The sequence below is a fragment of the Condylura cristata genome, unplaced genomic scaffold (genome assembly GCF_000260355.1).
Source record: "Condylura cristata isolate star-nosed mole 26May11 unplaced genomic scaffold, ConCri1.0 scaffold00023, whole genome shotgun sequence".
Lineage (NCBI taxonomy): Eukaryota > Metazoa > Chordata > Mammalia > Eulipotyphla > Talpidae > Condylura > Condylura cristata.
The window spans coordinates 5,906,524-5,927,221 of record NW_004567124.1 but is presented as its reverse complement, the minus strand read 5'-3'; the positions used below and the strand labels follow the sequence as shown (position 1 = coordinate 5,927,221).

Sequence of the window (20,698 nt, the reverse complement as noted above, 5' to 3'; positions counted from 1 at the left end):
GCCCCAAGTATTTTTTTTAAAGATTTATTTATTTCCCCCCCCCCCAGTTTTTGGTGAACTGCCCATATTTTTACCATCAGCTGCCTGGGTTCTTCTTTCTCTTCCCAGTGACTACCAGTAATAACAGTAACAATGACAACGTTAGCAATACTAGTAATGGTCAACTAATATAAGCAAATCAGTGTTTTATTGCAGTTTTACAATAATCTCATTTGTGGATATATTATTCCCATTTTATGGTTCAGGCTCAGAGAAATGAATTAACTTACCCAGGGTCATGTAACTCATGAAAATGCAGGTAGAATTTAACACCAGGCAGTCTGAACCCAAAGTTTGGACTTTCTTGAATTCATTGGATAATGGTTCGTGTTGTTTCCATTTCTGATGCTTAGAATGTCAAAGAGAGAGGCTGACTTCATGGTTACTATTTTTTTCTGTCCCTGGTAGGCAGCATGGCACAGGGGACTTTGGAATTTGAGATGTTTATTCATAGCTCCCTTCACCACAAAGTCCAAGTAGCACTTTGTCTTGTTTGCCACTGTGTCTCCAAAGCCCAGAATAGTCCTGGCACATAGCAGGTGCTCAGAAATTCTCTGTTTACTCATTGTCTCGTTCTCATCAGAACCTTTGGCAAAATTTTTTCTCTTCCTGATTCTCAGTTTCCAAATCCATAAAATGGCCACTATTATCCCTGCTTTATCATGGGGAAGATTAATTAAAATATTAAGTGTTGGAGACCAGCTCCAACTATTGAGGTGTCAGGAGGCAAGACAGGCAGGACCCTAAGGTGGGAAGGCGTCCTAGGCAAGCGGAGAGTCCTAAAAAGGGGAGAAGGAGAAAAAGGGGAAAGGGGAGCGAGGAAGACATGGGAGTCAGAGTTGGGTGCAAGATTTAGTTACAATAATGCATCAGGTAAGTTAATAAGAAATAGGCATAAAAGTTTTAAAGGAAGAGGGGAACAATGCATCCTCTTCCTGCTACTTTATGGCACACTAACTTTGTGATAACTTTCATGTGTATGGATGTTTAGCTATGACTTTAAAGGATCAGGGTCTGGGAAAGGATGAGCTGTTAGCAAAGGATTTAGGAGTCCGAGGGAAGGAATAAATTGTGTTAGCAGAGTCCTCAGTGATAGTCTAAAGAGAAGCTAATGGCTAACTTAAAGTTAGCAGAGAGTAGCTATTGTTTGTTTTAGGAAGAGGTTAAATAAGACTAGCAGAGAGTAGTTAGTGATTGTTTTAGGAAAAGAATAAATTAAGAAGAAGTCACATAGTTATGCATTAAGCAAAACCTGTGTTGATAATGTTAGGAAATTGTCCTTGGGTCCTTATGCCCTGGGAGTTATCTAAGAATCGTTTTTTTTTTTTTTTTTGGCAAAAGACCAAAGAAGCTTTCCAGGAGTCTTAATGCTCCGGGGTCTTATCTCTCCAGGAGCTGGCCTTTTGTCTTCAGTCAAAGGAATTTCCTGCCCAGGAGCAGCTCAGCTTGTACTTTGCCCAGGCCAGGTAGCCAATTTAGAGCTAAGGCAATCCAGTTACAAACTGATGTTGCTACAGTATTTTTTGATATTATGATTATACAAAAAAGGGAGGTCATAACATAAGTTAGCAGTGGAAATTCTGATTTTTGAGAACTTTTCCCGAGCTACCCGGAATCTGCCAGACGATAGACGTTGCATAGCTTGTGTCAATTAAGTGTTAAGTCTTCCAACCACTGTCTTATTCAGAGCATGTCTTCTGCAAACAATAGCTTTTGTCTATTCTCACTGGAGCCTGGATCGAGTGACAAGCTGACATGGGTATGTGTGCTTCAGTGTTGTATTTCACTCCAGCCATGTCCCTCGGCTACTGCCTGCCCCCCTCTTGGCTCTCTAGACCTGCCCTGATCTCTGGAGTTATGATAGTTCTGCTGCCTGGTCTTTGTGAAGCCTCCCTGGGAGAGTTGGTCTTGCTTGTATCACTATTATGGGGCCCCTCTCTTAAGTTTAATAGTCAAGAAGTGCCATACACACTGTCACTGGCATCTGCTGGCTTTTGTGGGTGCCATAGGGAAAGTAGAGTCTGAAAACATCTACAGGTCACTGAGAAAGCTTTTCTTCTCTCTTACTTTGATGAGAGCAAAGCCGTCTCTGTGAGAAGCACACAAACATATCTGGTTTGGTCCTAGCCCAGGCCTGGAGTATGAACTATTTTTCATTTGGGTCTTGGCCACCATCTGGTGATGTGGTGCCTGGGGAGGGGATAATTCTTATCCTTTGGGTTTCTGGTGCTCTTTGTGCTGGTGAGGTTGGTTTTCTAGCTCTAGCCCAAGAGTTTTGGATGATGATGTATAAATGGCAATGGAAACCCTAGAAAACTAGAAAGGGAAGAGGGTGGAGGTGATGGTGAGAAACCAGTGACAGGAAAGTCAGAGTAGCTTTCTTTCCTCTTAGTTCTTGCCAAAATAATGGCAGGTGGGTGGCAACATGACTAGACACAATAGCAACTACTTTCCCGTCTTCTGCCACTTGCTAAGTTCTTTTCACATAAATTGTTAATCCCATCAGCCTGTCATGTGAGACAGATTGTTGACACATCCCTCCCCCAGCCTGCCGGGGAAGAGAGTAAGAGGCCTTAAGAGTCTCAGTTGCATAAGCGTGCCTGCTGGCTCTATGTCTCATGCTCTTTCCATTACCCTGTGCGAGTCATATATTCTCAGCTTTCCTCATTTCAGCAGAGCTCTTCTCTAGAACTCCTCCCCTTGCAAACATCCTGTGTTTCTATGGTTTTTGGCACTAACACCAGTCAGGGTGTAAACTTGATTAGTTAATCAATATGGGTTCAGCTTCACAAGCACTTATTTTTAGTGCCTATTATGAGCAAGGTGCCATGTGAGGTGCCAAGGAGGTGGAGACATTGAGGGCAGCATCTCTGCCCCCAGGGGTGTCTACAAGCTGGATGGCTGTGCTCTAGACCCTTCTGAGGTGAGGCTATCAGTGTGGATATGAGGCCTTCTGAGCACCAGGTTTGTGCCATCTCATGCTTGTTACCTTCTGAACCATCAGAATTTGTTTCCTGCATTACCCTAATCCAGTGTCACTCAGAATTCTCCCTTTAAGGTTGCACTAAGGGCCCTTGCTTTAGAGGCTATGATTAGGCCCCAAGTATTTTTTTTAAAGATTTATTTATTTATTTATGTACACAAGAACTGGGGTACAGGCCAGAGGTATGGGGGTGTGTGTGAGAGGATTCACAAAAGACACAGTGGGGAACAGAACAGGCGGATCTACTGAAATCACTACTGACGGGGGCAGCAGATTAGATAGGAGAGGTCAGCCTCACCACTCTGGCTGGGAATCAAACTCATATTGCAGTGGCTGCTGATAGCTTCTAGTGCTGTGCTTTAACCCATTGTGCTACCAGGGAGGGCCCTAGGTCTCAAATATTGATAGATAGAGGCCTATCCATTTAGTAAGGTCTTGCTGGAGCCACTTTCACTAATTAACTTTCTGTGGTCTCCTACCATGTGGAGGACAGCCATTATTTGTCTTAAATTGACCTCTTTTGTGTCTTCCTCACAGTGTAAGCCTTCTTTATTCTCTCTGGATTCATAGATACTGGTTACAACCTTTGTATCCCTTGCTCCGTCCTTCTCTGTCCTCCTCATCTCACCCCCAGTGTCCATCCAGGAAACAATAAAAACATGGGGCTTCTCTTGGCTCATTTGCATGTCAGTCCCCATACTTCCCTTACCTCACTCCCTCATGCATTTGGCTCTGTGGGAATACTGGGGTCCTCCCACACAAATCCCTGAAGCAGAAGATATCTCTGAAGTTACTCTAGAGAGCCTGAGCCTGGGAAACTGGCTGCCAGAGAGCAGGAGGGTCAAAACCCTTTTAGGGTCAAGCACAGTGTCTGGTCCCTGTTAGGTGATATGTGTTGCATGACTGAATGAGGGAGGTCAGGATTGGGGAGAGCATGGTTAGCCTGGGGGCTCTGTGGGAAAGTTAGGCCTCACGGTCAGCAATAGGGCCTTCTGTTCTTGAGCCTACACAGGCCCAGAGGACAGCTAGAACAGTCTGCTAATAGTGCTGGACCCTCTAGGGAAGCAGTTGTGGCCTAACGTCCTAGGAACCATGAATCCCCGAGTTGCTTTGTTTTGCTCCAGCCGTGGACATTCTCACCCTTTCCTAGGTCTGAGCAGGAGAGTTCCTATGTGGCTGCCCAAGGTGGAGAAATCACATGGCTGGCTACCATTTCTCTTTTAAGATTTCTGCTATGCCTCATCTTCCACATTTCAAAGGTATCAAGGACAGCTCTTGTTCTTAGCGATAGCCCAGCTTCTGAGGTCCTCTCTTTCCTTGGCTTTTCTTGATGTTCTTTGCCATTAACATTCCCCCCCAATACTTTATTCTGAAAAAATTTAAACATACAGAAGTTGAAGGAATTGCCCCTCCAAACTCTCATCTAGATTCTATAGTTGATATTTTCTTGTATTTATTTTATCATGTATTGTTCAAATCACTTCATGCATTTGAAAGTAAATTTGTGACTCATTAGCACTTATTGAGCCCCATCTTCTAAGGAATTTGGCCAAGGACTTACCCTTCCTAGATAGAAGCTGTGTTTCTACTGCTGGGTCTGTATTTAGACCTAATGGATAACTCTGATAAGAACAGGGAGGATTAGATTCCTATTCAGGTGGTGGCTGAGCAACCAGAGAACTGGGATCTCAGGGTGGATGGTTCTTGTGCCTGAGTAAAAGCTTCTGAGCTTTTTTTTTTTTTTTTTCCATAAAGCATTTGTCTCTGCTATAGAAAACCTTCACAAAAGCACCATTGACTTCATTAATAATTGACTTCTAAAAATAAGCACAATTTCAGCAGCTTTAGTCAGTGAAGGCAAGTCCTTGGCAACAGTAAGTAGAATTAAAAGGTTGTAAGGTGAGTTACAGGCAACTCTGGTAATCCTGACTGTGGCTCATGACTCTTAAATCTTGTTAATTCCATTGTTCACACTCCAGCTCTGCTTATAGCTCAGAAGTATGCTAGAGGAAACAAATCAAGATCCTTCCTTTTTAAAATAGCAACATTTACCACAACCCCAGAGAAAGTGTCAGCTAAGACGGTTGACTGGGATGTCCTCTGACTGAGGCTGTGGAACCTGAGAACCACAGGTTTAGTTTTCTACCTCATTTCAATCAGCTTTTGACAAAGTTGCCTTGTTATATCATTTTAAGCTATGGTCCTCCTTGATGGTTAGGTAAGCCTTTCATACGAAGAAGCTGAAACCACATTCAACTGGAAGCAAAGTAGAAATAAATGGCTTGGGAATGGTATGTGGGGTTCCTTCTTCCCATTGGTAAAGGAAACTGAGGCTGCTCTGACATTTCTAGGAGGCTGCCGACTTGAGCATGCTTACCTGGGTTGTGATATTCCAGTTTGGCCTCCAGCGACCTGTGTTATTGTGAAGGCATTCAGGACGACAGGGTGACTCAAACCTCAGCCTGGATCATCACTACCTGGATAAGGCTCTTGCAGGGGCTTTTAGTTAATCACATTTATTTGTGCTTGGTTCTGTATCCTAACTCCATTCTCATTATGGCATCTTTAAAATTTTAGGTGAAAGGTAATGGCCTTCTACTGTGCCCTTTAGTTGACTGGTTTGTCATTAGGTAGCTGAATTAGGGAGTTTGTATGGGAATCAGACATCACCAGGGATGCCAGGGTTTTAATATGTAACTGAGAGGCCATACCTGTGCTACTTTGTTTTTTCCATCAGTTTCTGTGATCCAGTTGACTGTGACAGCCTGATTGGTCCAAACTATGCTTTATAAGCATAGAATTTTAAAGTCAGTAATCTATTTTTCACATTGTTTCAGGTAATATTTCTTGAGACATCTGTATCCCTCAATGCATCATATGTATTTTCTAGCTTCCTTTAGAAAGTAAGTGATTTTGCAAGTCTACCAAATATGTCCTAGCCCAATACAGGTGCTCAGTAAGGATCTGTTAATGGAGTCATCATATCATTCTATACTTTCACAAATGAATTTAATAATTTAAAAGGTAAAAATAACAAACAATAGAAAAGTGCTAAGAAGACACTCACATAACTATAACCGCTGGTATTTTGCTCCCTAGACTGGAAGTAACCATCGCTAACATTTTTGATACTCTGCTTTTGTGAGTATAAATAAAAATGGCATTATGCTCCCTTTGTCTATCACCATATGCATTGTTTTATGACCTCACATACCATGGTTGCATTGTAGAGTTGGGTCAGTTTGCAGGCAGGATGCCCGTGGGAACATTACTTTGCTGATCCTGGTCTATGCCCGCCTGCCCCCACCTGTCCTCAGCTTCCTCCTCGCTCCTGTTGTGAGCCTTTCCTTTAGCACTTTGTCCAGGCAGAAGTTGCTTCCTCCTGAACACCTGTAGCAGTGTCCATTCTGTCTACCAGGTGTTTATTCTTTGCCTATTTTGGAGGAGGATTCATGGTGCTTTGCCTCTTTATGTTCTGTCTCCCCAAACAGTTTTTCTGTATCTGGCACTTTTTGCACCCTAACACCTTACAGAAGGGCCTTTGATAAGTGATGGATAATGGTGGTACTGACTCAGTGCAGATAGAATACTTTAGAAAACCTGTTTGAAATTACAGCAATTATCTCTACTTTGAAGCTGATAAATGGCTATACCTGAAGCCTCTGGGGCATGAACTGATTTTTGCTCCCATCTCTCATGGTTCCCTGGAAGCATTTCTTCAAGATCTCAGGATAAAATGTAGATTCCATGGACAGGAAGGCCCTGGCAGGTGAACCATGCAGGGGCTGGCTCCAGACCTCACTTTCATCTTGTCTCACATGTTCCCTTTCTACCTGCTCTGCCTGGGGTGCAGTTCATGTCATCTCCTCCTCCCCATCCCCCACTCCCCATCAGTGCCTCACCATTCTCTCTGCACCTTTCTCTTAGCTGCTGTGTTTTGCAGGTTAGATTCCTTTCTTTCTGTCTTTATAAAGGCACACCTGGTTCCTTGGTGGAGATCTGCAACTGGCTGCCTCTGGCTGCTTCCCACCTGATCCAACCCTACCTTCCTTCCTGCACTGTCATGGAATGGACCACATCACCCCAGCAGCACTAAGCAACTGAATATTTCTCTACTTTTGATTTACTGAAATACTGTGTTCTTTTCTCCTTTTCCAGGTGCAGAAACCATAATTATCCTTTGAATAAGACTAGCTCTAATGCCACCTTTTCAGTGAAGTCAGGATTATTTCTCCCTTCTGTGTGTTCACATCATTTTTTTATACGTGCATTCTGTTTTAAGAACTATATATTGCCTCTGTGTATTTGTAAGTTTATTGAGAATGGACAGTTCATTTTCATATCTGTCTCCCCATAAAACACTAGCATAGCATTTAGTAGAACTTGTGGAATTAACTGTTGCTTTCTCTGACATTTTACTTGGGATTTTATTGATTATGACTTGTTAGGTATTTCCCAAATGTAAGTTGTAGCTTATATAGTGGTCATTAAAATTCAGTAACACTTATTGAATATCATTATTATGTATTAGACATTGTTGCTAGTGGTTTGTGTTAACTTAGTCAATACTTACAATAGCTCAGTGATTATTATGAGAGTCTCACAATTACTATTATCTCCATTTTATAACTTGAGTAACTTGGTGAAAGTCCTCAGGCGGTGAAGTTAGGATTTGAATTTGGAAAGCCTGCCTCTGAGCCTGCACTTCTAACCACTGCACTATTTTGACAGTTCCATACCAATAAAATCCTTGTTTGATCACTGAATTAGTAATTTGTTTGATGACTCTCCAGAGAATTTGAGTTATTAGTTATTTGATGCCTCTCACAATGTCTTGCATTCATATTTGATGTCTTCTTTGTAGGAGGATTTGTTGCACATGACTTCACTTTTCTTCTGAAGTCTGACACTTGAAAGAATTGTTGGGAACATTATCTCTGAATGGACTCGTGTTCTTGTTCTTAGGATGGGGGCTCATTGGATCAAGTCCTGAAGAAAGCTGGAAGAATTCCTGAACAAATTCTAGGAAAAGTTAGCATTGCTGTGAGTATGTTGGCAAGTTTTTCTTCCAAGTCCCCTCATTGATAAATTAATGATTTAGTAGGAAATGGGCAAGGGAAGAAGTCAATGAGGGGAAAATTTGTAAGAAAGATTTGGTGTTCTCACTGGAATTTTCCCTTTCTAAATTCTAGGTAAAATATTCATATTCTTTGTCTCTCATTAGAATTAGAAACATTCTCTTTTTAGATTGCAGGCTTAGAAAAAAGCAAATTCAAGCAAAGTGTTTTTCAAAGTTTTAAACTCAAAATAATAAACCTAACTTAAAAATATTACTGTGTAAAAGACACATGTGTATATATAATGCATATATACTGTGTAAAAGGATGATTTCTTGAATCAAAAGAAATAATAAAAAGTAAGGGAAGAGGCAAATTTGTGATGTTTGATACAATATTTTTAGGTCATTTTAAAATAGAATATTTTTTCAACACCAGTATTTCAGTTTCCCATTCCCATTCCTCTAGGTAATAAAAGGCTTGACATATCTGAGAGAGAAGCACAAGATTATGCATAGAGGTAAGATATTTCTTGCTAGTTTTATTTATCTCATGTATTTTTAAGTTATGTTTATTAGGTAATGTTGATATATAACACTATGTTTTAGGGGCACAGGTTCACACTTCTATAAATGTATGTTATCATACCATACCCACCACCAAAGTCCCAATAATCCTCCACCATAGTCCATTAGGCCCCCTCCTCCCTTTGCTCCCACCCACTCAGCTAATTATATTTTGAATTTTAGCTGAAGTCTAAAATTTGTTGCAGCCTTTCTTGTGTTTGTTTCAGTATCAGAGTCATTCAGTGTAGTATATTTTAGTTGCCTGTTAGTTTCATGGCTGGAACAGCAAGTCCCAGTGTGTGTTTGGTTCACCTGCTGCATGAGGCTATGACAGGCCTAATCAGGCCTCTGACAGCCAGCAGCCAGAACCTCAGTGGAACTAGTTATCCTGCCAGTACCACTGTCTACCCACTCATTGATCTAGATTAGGCATAGACCCCCAATCTTGACTAATCTTGGCTATGACTTTGACTGTAAGGGAATCTGGTTTCTTTCTTTTTATTTTTTTTTTCCTTTAAGATTTATTTATTTATGCTTACAGAACTAGGGTACAGGCCAGAGGCACAGGTGTGGTGAGAGGATTCACCAGGGACAGAGTGGGGAGCAGAACAGGCAGATCGACGAAGTACGCTGCTGAGGGGAGCAGCAGGCGTGTCCTGAGAGGTCTGCCACGCCATCTGGGTCACCTTTGGGCGGGCATTGAACTCATGCTGAAGTAGCTTAGCTTCTTAGTGCTGTGCTTTAATCTGCTGCGCCACCAAGGAGGGCCCGAATCTGGTTTCTTTTTAAGGCTACATAGTCACTTACCATATAACCATACCACTCTTGATATTTATCCCAAATAAATGAAACCTGATGTCCACACACCCATACACACATGTATAAGGCAGCTCTATTAATGGCAGAAACAACCAAAAAGTTGTTCCAAGAGGCAAAGAGAGAAATGAATTTCATATCTATATATACATGTGATAGAATTCATTACAGCTCTAAAAAGGAGCAGGCTGATAGATGTAATTTTGGTGAAACTTAAAAGCACTTATGCTGGAAAGAGGATTGATACAAAACAGTACAAACTGCTTTGATTCATACACAACTATAGGAGAAAATAACAATAGGTCTGTAATGACAAAGTGCATCAGTGGTTGCTTGTGGGTCTATGGTGAGATTAATGTCAAGGGAGCAGGAAGAAAAATTTGGGGGTGATGGTATGTCTTGATTGTGGTAGTATATAAAGATTATATGCATTTACTAACAAACTTGCGACTAATGTGCCCACATTTATATCTCTATCTGTCTGTCTGTCTATCTATCATATAAATTGTACTTCAGTAAAGTTATTTAGAAAAAGATGAGGAAGCCTAAGGAAAGAAAAATGGAAAACACAGTGCTACCCTCCCTGTCCTGGTAACAGTGCCAGGTATAAGGAGTGAGAACTGGGGTGGACTGTACATTTGGGGCCCGGTTCCCTCAGTGATAGCCACCATCTATCTGTTAGGTGACAGAGTACCTGTGAGCCAGTTTTGACATGGCTGATTCAGGTTCATTTCTTACCCTCTCCTTCACTCTGTGTTTTCTTTGTTAGTACAGCTTCTTCCAAACACTGATATTCCAAGATTTTCATTTAGAGCCCACCTGCCTGAGACATTGTGTAAAATGTTAGGGGTAATTCATATTTAGTAGGTCTGGGATGGGACCCAGGAATCCAAAAGTTAAAATATACATAACAAAAGACTTATCATTTTAACTTTAAAGTTTAGTGTTGCTGAGTGTATTTACATTGTGATGTAGCCACCACTAACAGTATTAATATTACTACTGTTTTTTAATTACAAAAGTTTATTTTTATATCTACTACTGTTTTTTAAAGATTTATTTATTTATGCATACAAGAACTGGGGTATAGGCCAGAAGTGTGTGTGGTGCAGGTGAGAGGCTTTACCAGATAGACCGGGGAACAGAACAGGGGGATTGATTGAAAAACACTGCCGAGGGGAGCAATAGGTAAGACAAAAAGTCCCCACATTTATATATAGTCTGCTGTGCCATGTGGGTCAGCTCCCTGCCTGGGGACCAAACTCATGCAATTGCTGCAGGTAGTTTTCACTGCAGTAAGATTTAACCCTTTGTGCCACTAGAGAGGCCCCAACAACAGTACTATTAGGATGTCAGTTTTCTTATTCTGTAGATTCAGTCTATCCCATGGAAATTCCAGCAGCCTTTTTTGTAGAATGCAAAATTATATCTAAAATTTATATGGAAATGTAAAGGACCTAGAATAGCCAAAGTAATTTTTTTAAAGTGAGGTAACATTGGTTTATATGATTTAGGGGAGTAAGTTCACATGTCTTCAAATATGTCACCTCATCTATCACCAAACCACCCATGGTCCTTTACTTAAACCTTTGGGCCTCTTCCTCCCTGTGCTAGCTCCCTCCCCTCCCCTCTAGTAGCCTCAATTCTGCAGCCTTATTTCTAACATTTGTCCAAAACAATTTTGAAAAAGAAAAACAAGAGACTTTATCTAGAACATATAAAGACTTCTAACAACCTAATAATAGAAGGATAAATGGTCGAATAACAATAGGGTAGCAGATTTAAACAGATCTTTACTAAGAAGATATGCAAATGGAAAATTATTATGTGTAAAGATAGTCAGCATCACCACTCATTAGTGAAAGGTAAACTAAAACCACAGTGAGATACCACTACATACACAATAAAATATCTGAAGAACTGAACAGGCGGATTGATTGCAATACACTGCTGAGGGGAACAATGGGTGAGACAAGAAAGTTCCCACATTTATATATGGTCTTCTGTGCCATGTGGATCATATAGGGTGTTGAGGAAGTGGAGCAAGCAGAACTCTGAGACACATCTGTGTTAGGTATTCGTCTGTAAAATGAGAAAAATTCTTGTCACAAAGTAGTAACTAAAAATCACATACTTATTTCAGGGTTTTGTGAGAATTAAGTGGTCTTTCTCATTAAGTCATTAACAAATATTAGCTAACAGTAATACTGTTACTATTAAGCTCAGACATTTGTTTTCCCCATGAATCAGACCCTCCCCAAAATGGATTAAGTGCTCTACTTCAGTATTCCTTTGCCTGATTATTATTTAGTGGTGACTTACTTTATGCCAAGCATGGTATTATGTGCTTTATGCTACTTATGCTACTTGTTTCATTTATTACTCACAACAACCTTATGAAATAGGTACATTTTTCCTATTTTACAGGTGTAGAATCCAAAATAAATAGTTTTTCTGTCTTTTTTCCCCATTATATATGACCAAATCCAGTCTTTTGCTCACAAACAGCAGGCCTGACTCAACTACGAGAAGTAACTTTACATGGAGGAGTTTATTTGAGGAGGCCATCAAGAAAGTTGGCAGGATACAGGCACTAAAAAAGCCCCCTGCTCCCTGAATGGAGGGAGTGCTAGGATTACATAAGGGAAAGGAAGGTGAGAAGTACAGGGGTTCATATTTCCAGAGCCAAGTTGGCGCTGGACTATCTCAGTGACCAGAGCCAAGGTGTTTGACTTTCTCGGCTTAGTGCTTTCTCAGCGATCAACATATGTTGTTTCTGATGCCCCAGATAGAAACAGAGAACTTTACTGGGGATATAACGCACTCAGTATCCCAAGTTTCAAGGAATGCAGGCTGGAGCCAGTTAACATTTAATCATGAGGATGGGGAGGTAGAGGAAAAGAAAACAAAGGATGGTTTGAGTTTAATTCCACTTATCCTTCATTTTAATCTAGAGGGTTTTTTTGTTGTTGTTGCAAGTCTGTGAGTTTCTTCATATCTGGGAGCACATCTATTTCAACTCTTTATCACCAGTCTCTAACATAATACAGAAAATAGTTCTTCCTCAAAAGTTAGTTAAATGGGTGGATGTGTTATTGACATGTGCCAGAGCACAGAATCAACAGTGAAACTGGGCCAAGAACCCTTGTCTCCTACTCATAACACAGTCACTAATCTAGTCCTGTGCTTTCATACCATGTGCCTCCTGTGTTTTTCTGTGGAGAGCTCTTGCTTTATTTCTGATCCAAAGGGAGGAAGGTTTCAGCTCATTCAGCTCATTCTTTGAATAGCCACTTTCCCAGGACTTTCTTTTCTGACTCCACCAAAGATTGCTCTTTGGCATGGGTAGCTGCTTTGTGAGCCAGATGGGCCTCTGGACAGCCGTCTTTGGTGAACAGTCCATTACTTGACCAGCCAAGAAGGGAAGTCACAAGAAGGACTTCTGCCCCACTGAGCAGTGCGTGTATGGGCTGGCCTGGCCCAGCTACTCAGCTAGCCAGACTCCTGCTGTTTGTGGGATTTCTCCAGAAGTACTGAAAGAATGAACTGGAAGGCCTAGTCTGTGGAATGCTGCTCTTGTACAACTTGATTCCTGGGCAAGAAACATAGTGGATGGTTCCTGGAAACCCAAGTTAGGGTGAGGATGAGAGAGAGTCTTTCTGCCTCGTTCTTTAGGCTTCCCCTGTTGCCAGTAAATTCTTAATCTTATCTAAATGTGTTCTTTCCTTATAAAATTTAAATTGGTTCTTTTCATTTTGTGCTTAAGGAAAAACAGGGCAGAGTAGAGACTTTTTCTCTGCTTCAGATTTTTATTTATTCCGGTTTGTTGATACTGATTTGCTGGGGATAGCTTAGTGATTATTTCACTTAGCTTTGGCTGTGTGATAAACCACTCCCAAATTTAGTACTTTAAAAATTTCTACAAGTCTGTGGATTGTCAGAGCTTTTCTCCCCATGTTGTCACCTATCCAGTGGGTGGGAGGCTAAAGCCCTGTCTTCTTCCTGTGATGACCTTAGAGATTCTACTCGCAAGCCCAGAACTCATGCACTGTTTGAACATTCATTTATATCAGGTTTGTTAATGTCTTGGTGACTAAAGCAAGTCATACTATCAAACCAAGATTTGAAAGATAGAGGGGCAGACTCCCTCTCTTGTTGGGAGGAGCTGTGAAATATTGTGGCTAGTTATTTTATCACTCTGTCACAGTGATAAAAGCTCAGGGTTTGAATCCTGACTATGCTACTTACTGTGTAAACATATTATTTAACCTCTGTAAACCTCAGGAAAATGGAGACTACAGAGCCTTTCTAAATGTTTTGTTGTGAAGCTTAAGACAATGCCTACCAAGCATTTAAGATATTAGTTGATATATAGTAGACCCTTACTATATATTAACTGCTGCTTAACAGATGAATTAGTAATTTTTTTTTTAAGATTTATTTGTGCATACAGAACTGAGGTACAGGCCAGAGGCTCAGGGGTGGCGAGAGGCTTCACCAGAGACAGAGTGGGGAGCAGAACAGGCAGATTGATGAAGTACACTGCTGAGGGGAGCAGCAGGCGGGTCAGGAGAGGTCTGCCACACCATGTGGTCACCTCCCGGGAAAGCGGGAATTGAACTCATACGGAAGTGGCTTTAGCTTCTTAGTGCTGCGCTTTAACCCGCTGCTCCACCAGGGAGGGCCAGTAATTTGTTTTTTTATAACCAGCAACAGTAACCAGCCTGACTTGGTATGAGCGCCTCAAAACTTATTAGAAGAATCCTGTAAAAAATATCTGGGAGAATCATTTGAAAGGCTGAGCCCACAAACTTTGCTGGGACAGGGACCGGCACTAGGGCTATTCTAGTTGGAGGCTGAGTGACTCAGCAGAAAAGCAGCTGCCACAAATCCAGAGCTGGGGTGGGGAGACAGGGTGCTTGCTGTGCTCCATTTGACCCTTGGCCTCAGGTGGGCTGCAAACTCCATCATCTCTGGGAGCACCCATGTCATTGCCTCTGACGCTTACCCTGCCACAGCATTCATGCAGGGACCCTATCCTCTTGCTGAGTGTTGGGGGTAGGTTGGTGCCCCATCACTTAGTCCAGCATGCAGAGGTGATGTTTAGGGCTTTACATTGAACAGCTGAAAATGATTTCTAGGTATGCCCTAGAAAGTAAATCTAATGTGCAAAATAATTTGTAATGTGAGTAGCTCTGGGGGCAATGCTTTGCTACATTAGTATCTTTCCAATCTAAATTTTAATAGAATCTTCAAAAGAGGCAAGCAAATTAATATTAATTTCTTTTTAGGATTATGTTGGTGACACAAAATGGGCCATACCTGGACTTAGAAACTACTTCTTTTAAGGGAGAGGAAATGCAATAATGGTGTTTGCGGGGAACATCTGTTTCCAGGTACCCAGTCAGGACAGTTTTTCTTGTAGATCACAGATTTTTGAAAATTGTTTCTTGGGCTGGGTGAGTGTGTCTTGTTCTCAGTGAGGTATATTGCCTTGGGCGTGCTTGTGGATAGCTTTCCTACCTTGCTAATATGTCTCTGTGCACAGAAACCTAAAAATAAGCAACTTCTCACTCTCATTCCTAAAAATGATTTGTCTCTTATCATCATGAAGCAGGATTTCTGAGGCCAAGTACAGCTGAGTTTCCCACTCTGAAGCCTTGAACAGCTATCTGTCTGGATTCAATCTACCCTGATGTAATGCAGATACTATATTTAGTTTCCTCCAGGTGTTCATAGGGAAACAGCCTGGGGTATGTGGTTTGTGGAATATTGACGTGGGTATGTGGTTTGTGGAATATTGATGTGGTGTGGGTGTTAAATCTGTGATCTCCCTGGGGTGTAAGTTTTCTCTGAAATCCCTGGGTGACATTGTGACAGACAGTCATGGAGGGCTACCTGCACGTTCCTCCCTGTTCAGTTGCCATTTTCCTCACAGTTGTCTCTCTAAGAAAAACATTTGGTACTTGTATTCATAGAATACCTACTGCGTGCAAGGGTGAATCACTATGGAGGCTGGAAGGAATTCATAAATGAATTGTCTTCCAGGAGCTTAAGAGTCTAAGGGGGAAAGAGATCTGACTGTAAGTGGCTCTAACACATGATGGAACGCGGCCAGTGTTTATTATCTTATGTACAAATTGTTACCCTGCCAACTTTCAAATAGGATTGGACATGATGAGGATTATTTGATTGAACCCAGTTCAGGGTTACTTCATGAGAAGAGAGAATGTAGGTTGGGTTACTAGGAAATCAAAAAGTAGGGACAGATGTGGGGTTGAGGTGAGTCTCAGGACTCTGGTCACTTCTAGACTTTATGCTTCCTGGTGTGGGGTCTTTTTCAGGCAGATTCTCTTCAGTGGGGCAACATGGATCTCACTACTCCAGACATGTCTAATCCATGGTGCTTCTCATCCCGTAGAAAGAGTTTGGCCTACTTCCAGTGTCCGGATTAAGCTGGAGTGACTGCCCACTCCTGGGCTAATCATCTTGTCCAGGGGGACTGGTCATCTGTTTATTAGCCAACCTAGGTTCTAACCCACCTCAGTGGCAGCACAGGGAGGTGGTGGTTTCTTGATTGATACCCTAGCAGAAACACTTGCTGCTGGAGGAGAAGCATATCCTGCAGTAGGATATGAAAAGAAAGATTCAATAGCTAGAAGTCTGGGAGGAGGAATGGATGCTAAAAAGAAGCAATTAAGAAAAAGAAGTTTTCCCATTATAAATATTAAGAGTTGGATCAGAAAAAGAAAAAAGCTGCTAACATAGGAGCAAAAAGATAATAAAGCATTTTAAAGCAGAGGTGGCCCACTGGCCAAATCTGGTCTGCTGCCTATTTTCCTATCAGCTGCAAGCTAAGACTTGTCTTTTTAAATTTTGTGACATGTGATAATTGTGCAAAGTTCAAACTTCAATGTCTATAAATGAAGTTTTATGGAGCATAGCCCTGCTTATTTGTTTAATGTTGTCTGGCTTTTGTACTTTAGTGAGGGAGTTGAATCTTTGTGAAAGAGATGGTGTGACACTAAAAACCTAAAACATTTACCATCTAGTCCCTTATAGAAAAAGCTTCCTGACCTTTGAGTTCAGGGAAGTAGATCCCCCTAGAGAACTTTAGAATTTAAGCAAAAAGTTTAGTTTTAAGTTTTTGATGACATAGGTCCTCCAAAGGTTTCTAATTCTTTTCACTTACTGTGACTGGTGGTCATAGGTCCACTTTGTCATCCAAAGTCAGCCTAAGTAGATAAGCTGAATTAAGTGGCGTGTTTGTGGGGTGAGGGGGGTGGGGCTAGGATGTTGCTCTGCTTCATGACCTTTAGAGCAGTGGTGGCACTGTCCACCTATCATCTTCTTAATACACTCCAGTGAGCAAGTCCTTATTTTAACTGAGACCCTGAAGAAGCCTTACGTGACTTAGATCAGTACAACATTCATACAATGTAGCCTGTGAATAACTTCTGGTTTGGAGTGGCTAACTGATGTTCAATATGAACATTGCTAAGAACAGTGTTTTCCTTTTCTCCCACCTTCTGAAACAGAATGTCACTTGCCTGATGATTATGCTTAGTATTGAGTTTAGTACCCTGGTGTTCTTTTCAGCCAACTTCAGTTTTTGGGGGGACATGGAGTCAGGCTCGGTATAACAAGCTGCAGTGGCTCCTTCAGAGCTAGAATAGTTTATCACTTGAGGCTACCCTGCATGGAGTGCTCTCCCAAGAGTTCTCTACTGCTCCCACTGTACTTTTAAAAAATTGTATTTTTTTTAAATTGCAGTAATTTTTATTTAAGACTGTATGGGTTTTAGGGGAATAAGTTTATACCTTTTCAGGAGTCTGTTAAACACAACACACTTACCACCAAAGTACCAATAATTACACAAGAGGGATCCCAGCTCACGGTGCCCATCATCACAGGGCACCAGCATTATGCTTGAGAGCACCAAATTAATTCAGAACAAACATAGCAGGATATTCCTTTTCCATTTGGAAGTAAACATGCTTCAAAGTTGCAGTGAAGTGCCTCCTGGCACTATGAAGCACATGCGCTGCTATCACTAGACCTTGTGGTAGACACTGAGTCCCAGGAAGCTACTTCCCCCCAGTGGGGTCAAGTCCCTGCCTCCCTCTCCCTTTAGCATCCTGGCTGCTGACTGAACCTATGGAAAGTTCCTTTCCGCTCAGCCATTAGCAATCTAAGTGACATCTGTTGAAGTCCCTAGTCATCCCTAAGCTTCACTTCCCTCATTTAGGAGAATCTCACTTCCTCCCCCATTGTCTCCTAGAGCTGACCTCAGGATCAGAGGAAACTCAGACTGTGTAACATGTCAAGACCAGCATTTAAAAGCCTATTGAATATAAAGTGTAGGCTCATAAGAGGCTTCTGGGTCTAGTTGGAAAAGTAGGAGTATACCTTAAAAGTCAAATTAAAATTTTTTGGGTGAGTTGGCATAAGATCTGGGATTTGTCTTAAAATAGTCTACTCCCTCCTACCCCACAAAGAAAAAGCTGGGGGAACAAGACTGGCAATGAGTAGATAATTGTTGAAACTAGATGATCCAACAAAGTTACACTTGTTCTGCTTTTGTAAATGTTTGGATTTTCCCAGTGAAAATTTTAAGAAGATGTCATATGTGCTAACATGGTAAGTGACATAGGTGATAAGGTGAGAGTACAGGGATCTAAGGAGAAATGAGTTTTGTGAAGGTCCAGGATCAGGGGTGGCTTTGTGGAGGAAGTAGGAGCCAGACTGTGTGGATTCTCAGTTACAAGTAACAGCTTGAGTTGGTGTAAAAAGGATAGTTGACTTCCTTATGAGGACCCAGGGGGACTTGGGGCCCCCAGGGCCAGATGTAGCCAGTGCTCAGGGAGAGGTAGGCCATGGGTGTCCCAGGCCACCTCTCTTCACTGAGGGTTGCTTTGCTTCTGCATACTCTGCAGCTCAGTTTTCTCAGGGAGGAGGAAGACACCCCCTAGTCCTAGTTGTTAGTGAGCATTAAATTCATCCCAGACACAGCCCAGACTCTTCTGACCCTCTTAGCCTGATTCCCACTTGCTGCTTGAGTCTCCTAGCAAGATTTTTATTGTTTATGCAGCTGGTAGGGCTCCCTTCTGTCAGTGAAAAAAGATAAGAAGGCACTTGCTTCTCATCTGTAGTACTTTGTTATTCATCACTTGCCACCAGCCAGGTATCATCAAGTAGGAATTACTGTTTCTACCTGACATAAGGAACTAGGTTCAGAGAGGTTCTGCATCTTGGCTAGGGTCACACAGCTAGTGGATGCTAGAGCTAGGATCCAAACCCTGTCTAAGTTGGTGGTGCCATTTCCACATTACACTATATGCCTACCTAATAATGTAATTTTTGATGTCAGCAGATAAGAACCAGTGGATATTTGGATTCTTGCTTGTTAGTAAATATGAATTAGCTAAAATAACAGGAGATTTTGTTGTTCTGTTTTTAGTTAACCTAGTCCCAACCAGGGTTAAGAATTCAGCTGAGGGATAATTCTGTCCAGGGTTTAAAATGTAATTAGCTGATACACTTCAATTAAAATGAACTTAACAAAAGATGCTAATAACTCCAGCTAAATCAGGAATGCCTGATGAATGGCCACTTGATTGCCTCTACAGACTTCTCTGGTGAATCATGCTGACTGACCCAGGCACAGATGAGGAGGCCTTATCTTTGATAGAGCCTGGGTCACCATATTTATTGATGGTACTAGAAAGTCTCTCCTACTTTCTATTTAAAAGCGAACAGATCTCTACCTGTCTCTCTTTCCTTTTCCATTGTCTTTTTTCTTTCTCCTGAGCATAATTAGCCTTATCAGCTTTTAAGCTAATTTTCCTTTCTTGAGTAACAGATGATAAGTATCCACATTAGCCAGAGTTGTTTCCCTGCCCCCAGGTGGTTGATTGGCTTTGTGATAGGATGGCTACTTGTTTTTGAAGTAGCTGTTGTGGTCTGGAGGGGAAAACACATGCCTTTGAGCAGGTTAGGTTCTTCAAATAGAAAGGCTACCCTCTTTCTCCCCACCTCATACCTTTTCTTCTGACTTTTATTCCATCTTGTCTTAAAATTTTAGACCATTTCTTTGAATGGTGTATGTTGATCATAATTGAATCCTGAACTCTTGCAGCATCATCGAGTATTTAACTGTCAGTCTTTCTGAGCCTTTTGGGTCAGGAGATGAGCTGTGAATTTGCAGAGAGGGGTGCACAAAGGTAGAAAATGAAAGCATTTCAAAGCTAATGAACCTTGGGAGGGGGGAGAAAAATTAAAATGCTGTTGCCAGGCTTGGGTGCAGAAATCTTGAAAGTGGAAAGAGATAAAAATAGCTGCTTGTTGGGACCCAGCGTGTGGGCTGGAAGGCTTCAGTTTGAACTCAGTCATTAATCCAAAGAAGGTGGGAGGCGGCCTCTGGGTCCTCTTGCAGTTAGCTGTGAGGGAGGGTAATGAGCCAGCCTTGGGAAGGAAGCACTCACTCCCCAAAGCCAGACAGGGAATTCTTTTCTCTCACAACCAGATATCAAGGCTTTCAACCAATCCCAGCTCAGATCTTATTCCCAAAGTTTGCTATGCCTGTAATATGAGTAGCCTCCTGTCCCAAACACAACTTAAAAATTGAAATGTAATTGATGTATGAGTTTTAGTCGATGATGTGCTATGTGTGCATGCTGTGACATGGTGGCTGGAGTAAGTTAGGTTAGCCTCCCTTAAGCTTGCCAGTCATACTTTTTTTTTCTTACGATGAGAACTTCCAAGATGGATTACTAAGTACCTTTCAGATATACACTCCAGTATTGTATACTCACCAGGCTGGACACAATATCCCCAGGACTCACTTGCTTTACAACTGGAAACTTGAGCCTTTTGACCCCCTTTACCCACAACTTAATAAGGTCTTTTCTCAAATTTTGGAGTACAACTCATTGTATGTAGCTTGCCACATTTGCTTTGTTTTCTAGACCCTGATTATCTAGGCTCTGGGTCCTCAATCACTGTATCATCTTTTATTTTATTTTTTAATAATATAATAGTTTATTTTTACATCATTTTGTGCCCTTTTCCATCTCAGTTATAATCCCCCTGGGCTTCCCATCACCAAATCACCTGTGTGCCATTACCATAGTCCAATGCACCTCCCCTTCATTTTTGATCCCATTCCCCACTCCACCCCTGTAAAATGTCTCTGGTATATAGTTGTTCATTATTATTATTATTATTTTCTCACCTAG

At 41.6% G+C, this 20,698-nt stretch overlaps 1 protein-coding gene across 1 annotated transcript in view; it reads left to right on the top strand.

Annotated features, from left to right (window-relative positions):
- Window positions 1–20,698, top strand: part of MAP2K1 (mitogen-activated protein kinase kinase 1) — an 80,544-nt gene that overhangs the window by 45,319 nt on the left and 14,527 nt on the right. The window contains exons 4-5 of the mRNA XM_004687652.1: window positions 7,988–8,065; window positions 8,548–8,599. Coding sequence (XP_004687709.1) covers window positions 7,988–8,065; window positions 8,548–8,599 — 130 coding nt within the window. The remainder of the gene's footprint in view (window positions 1–7,987; window positions 8,066–8,547; window positions 8,600–20,698) is intronic.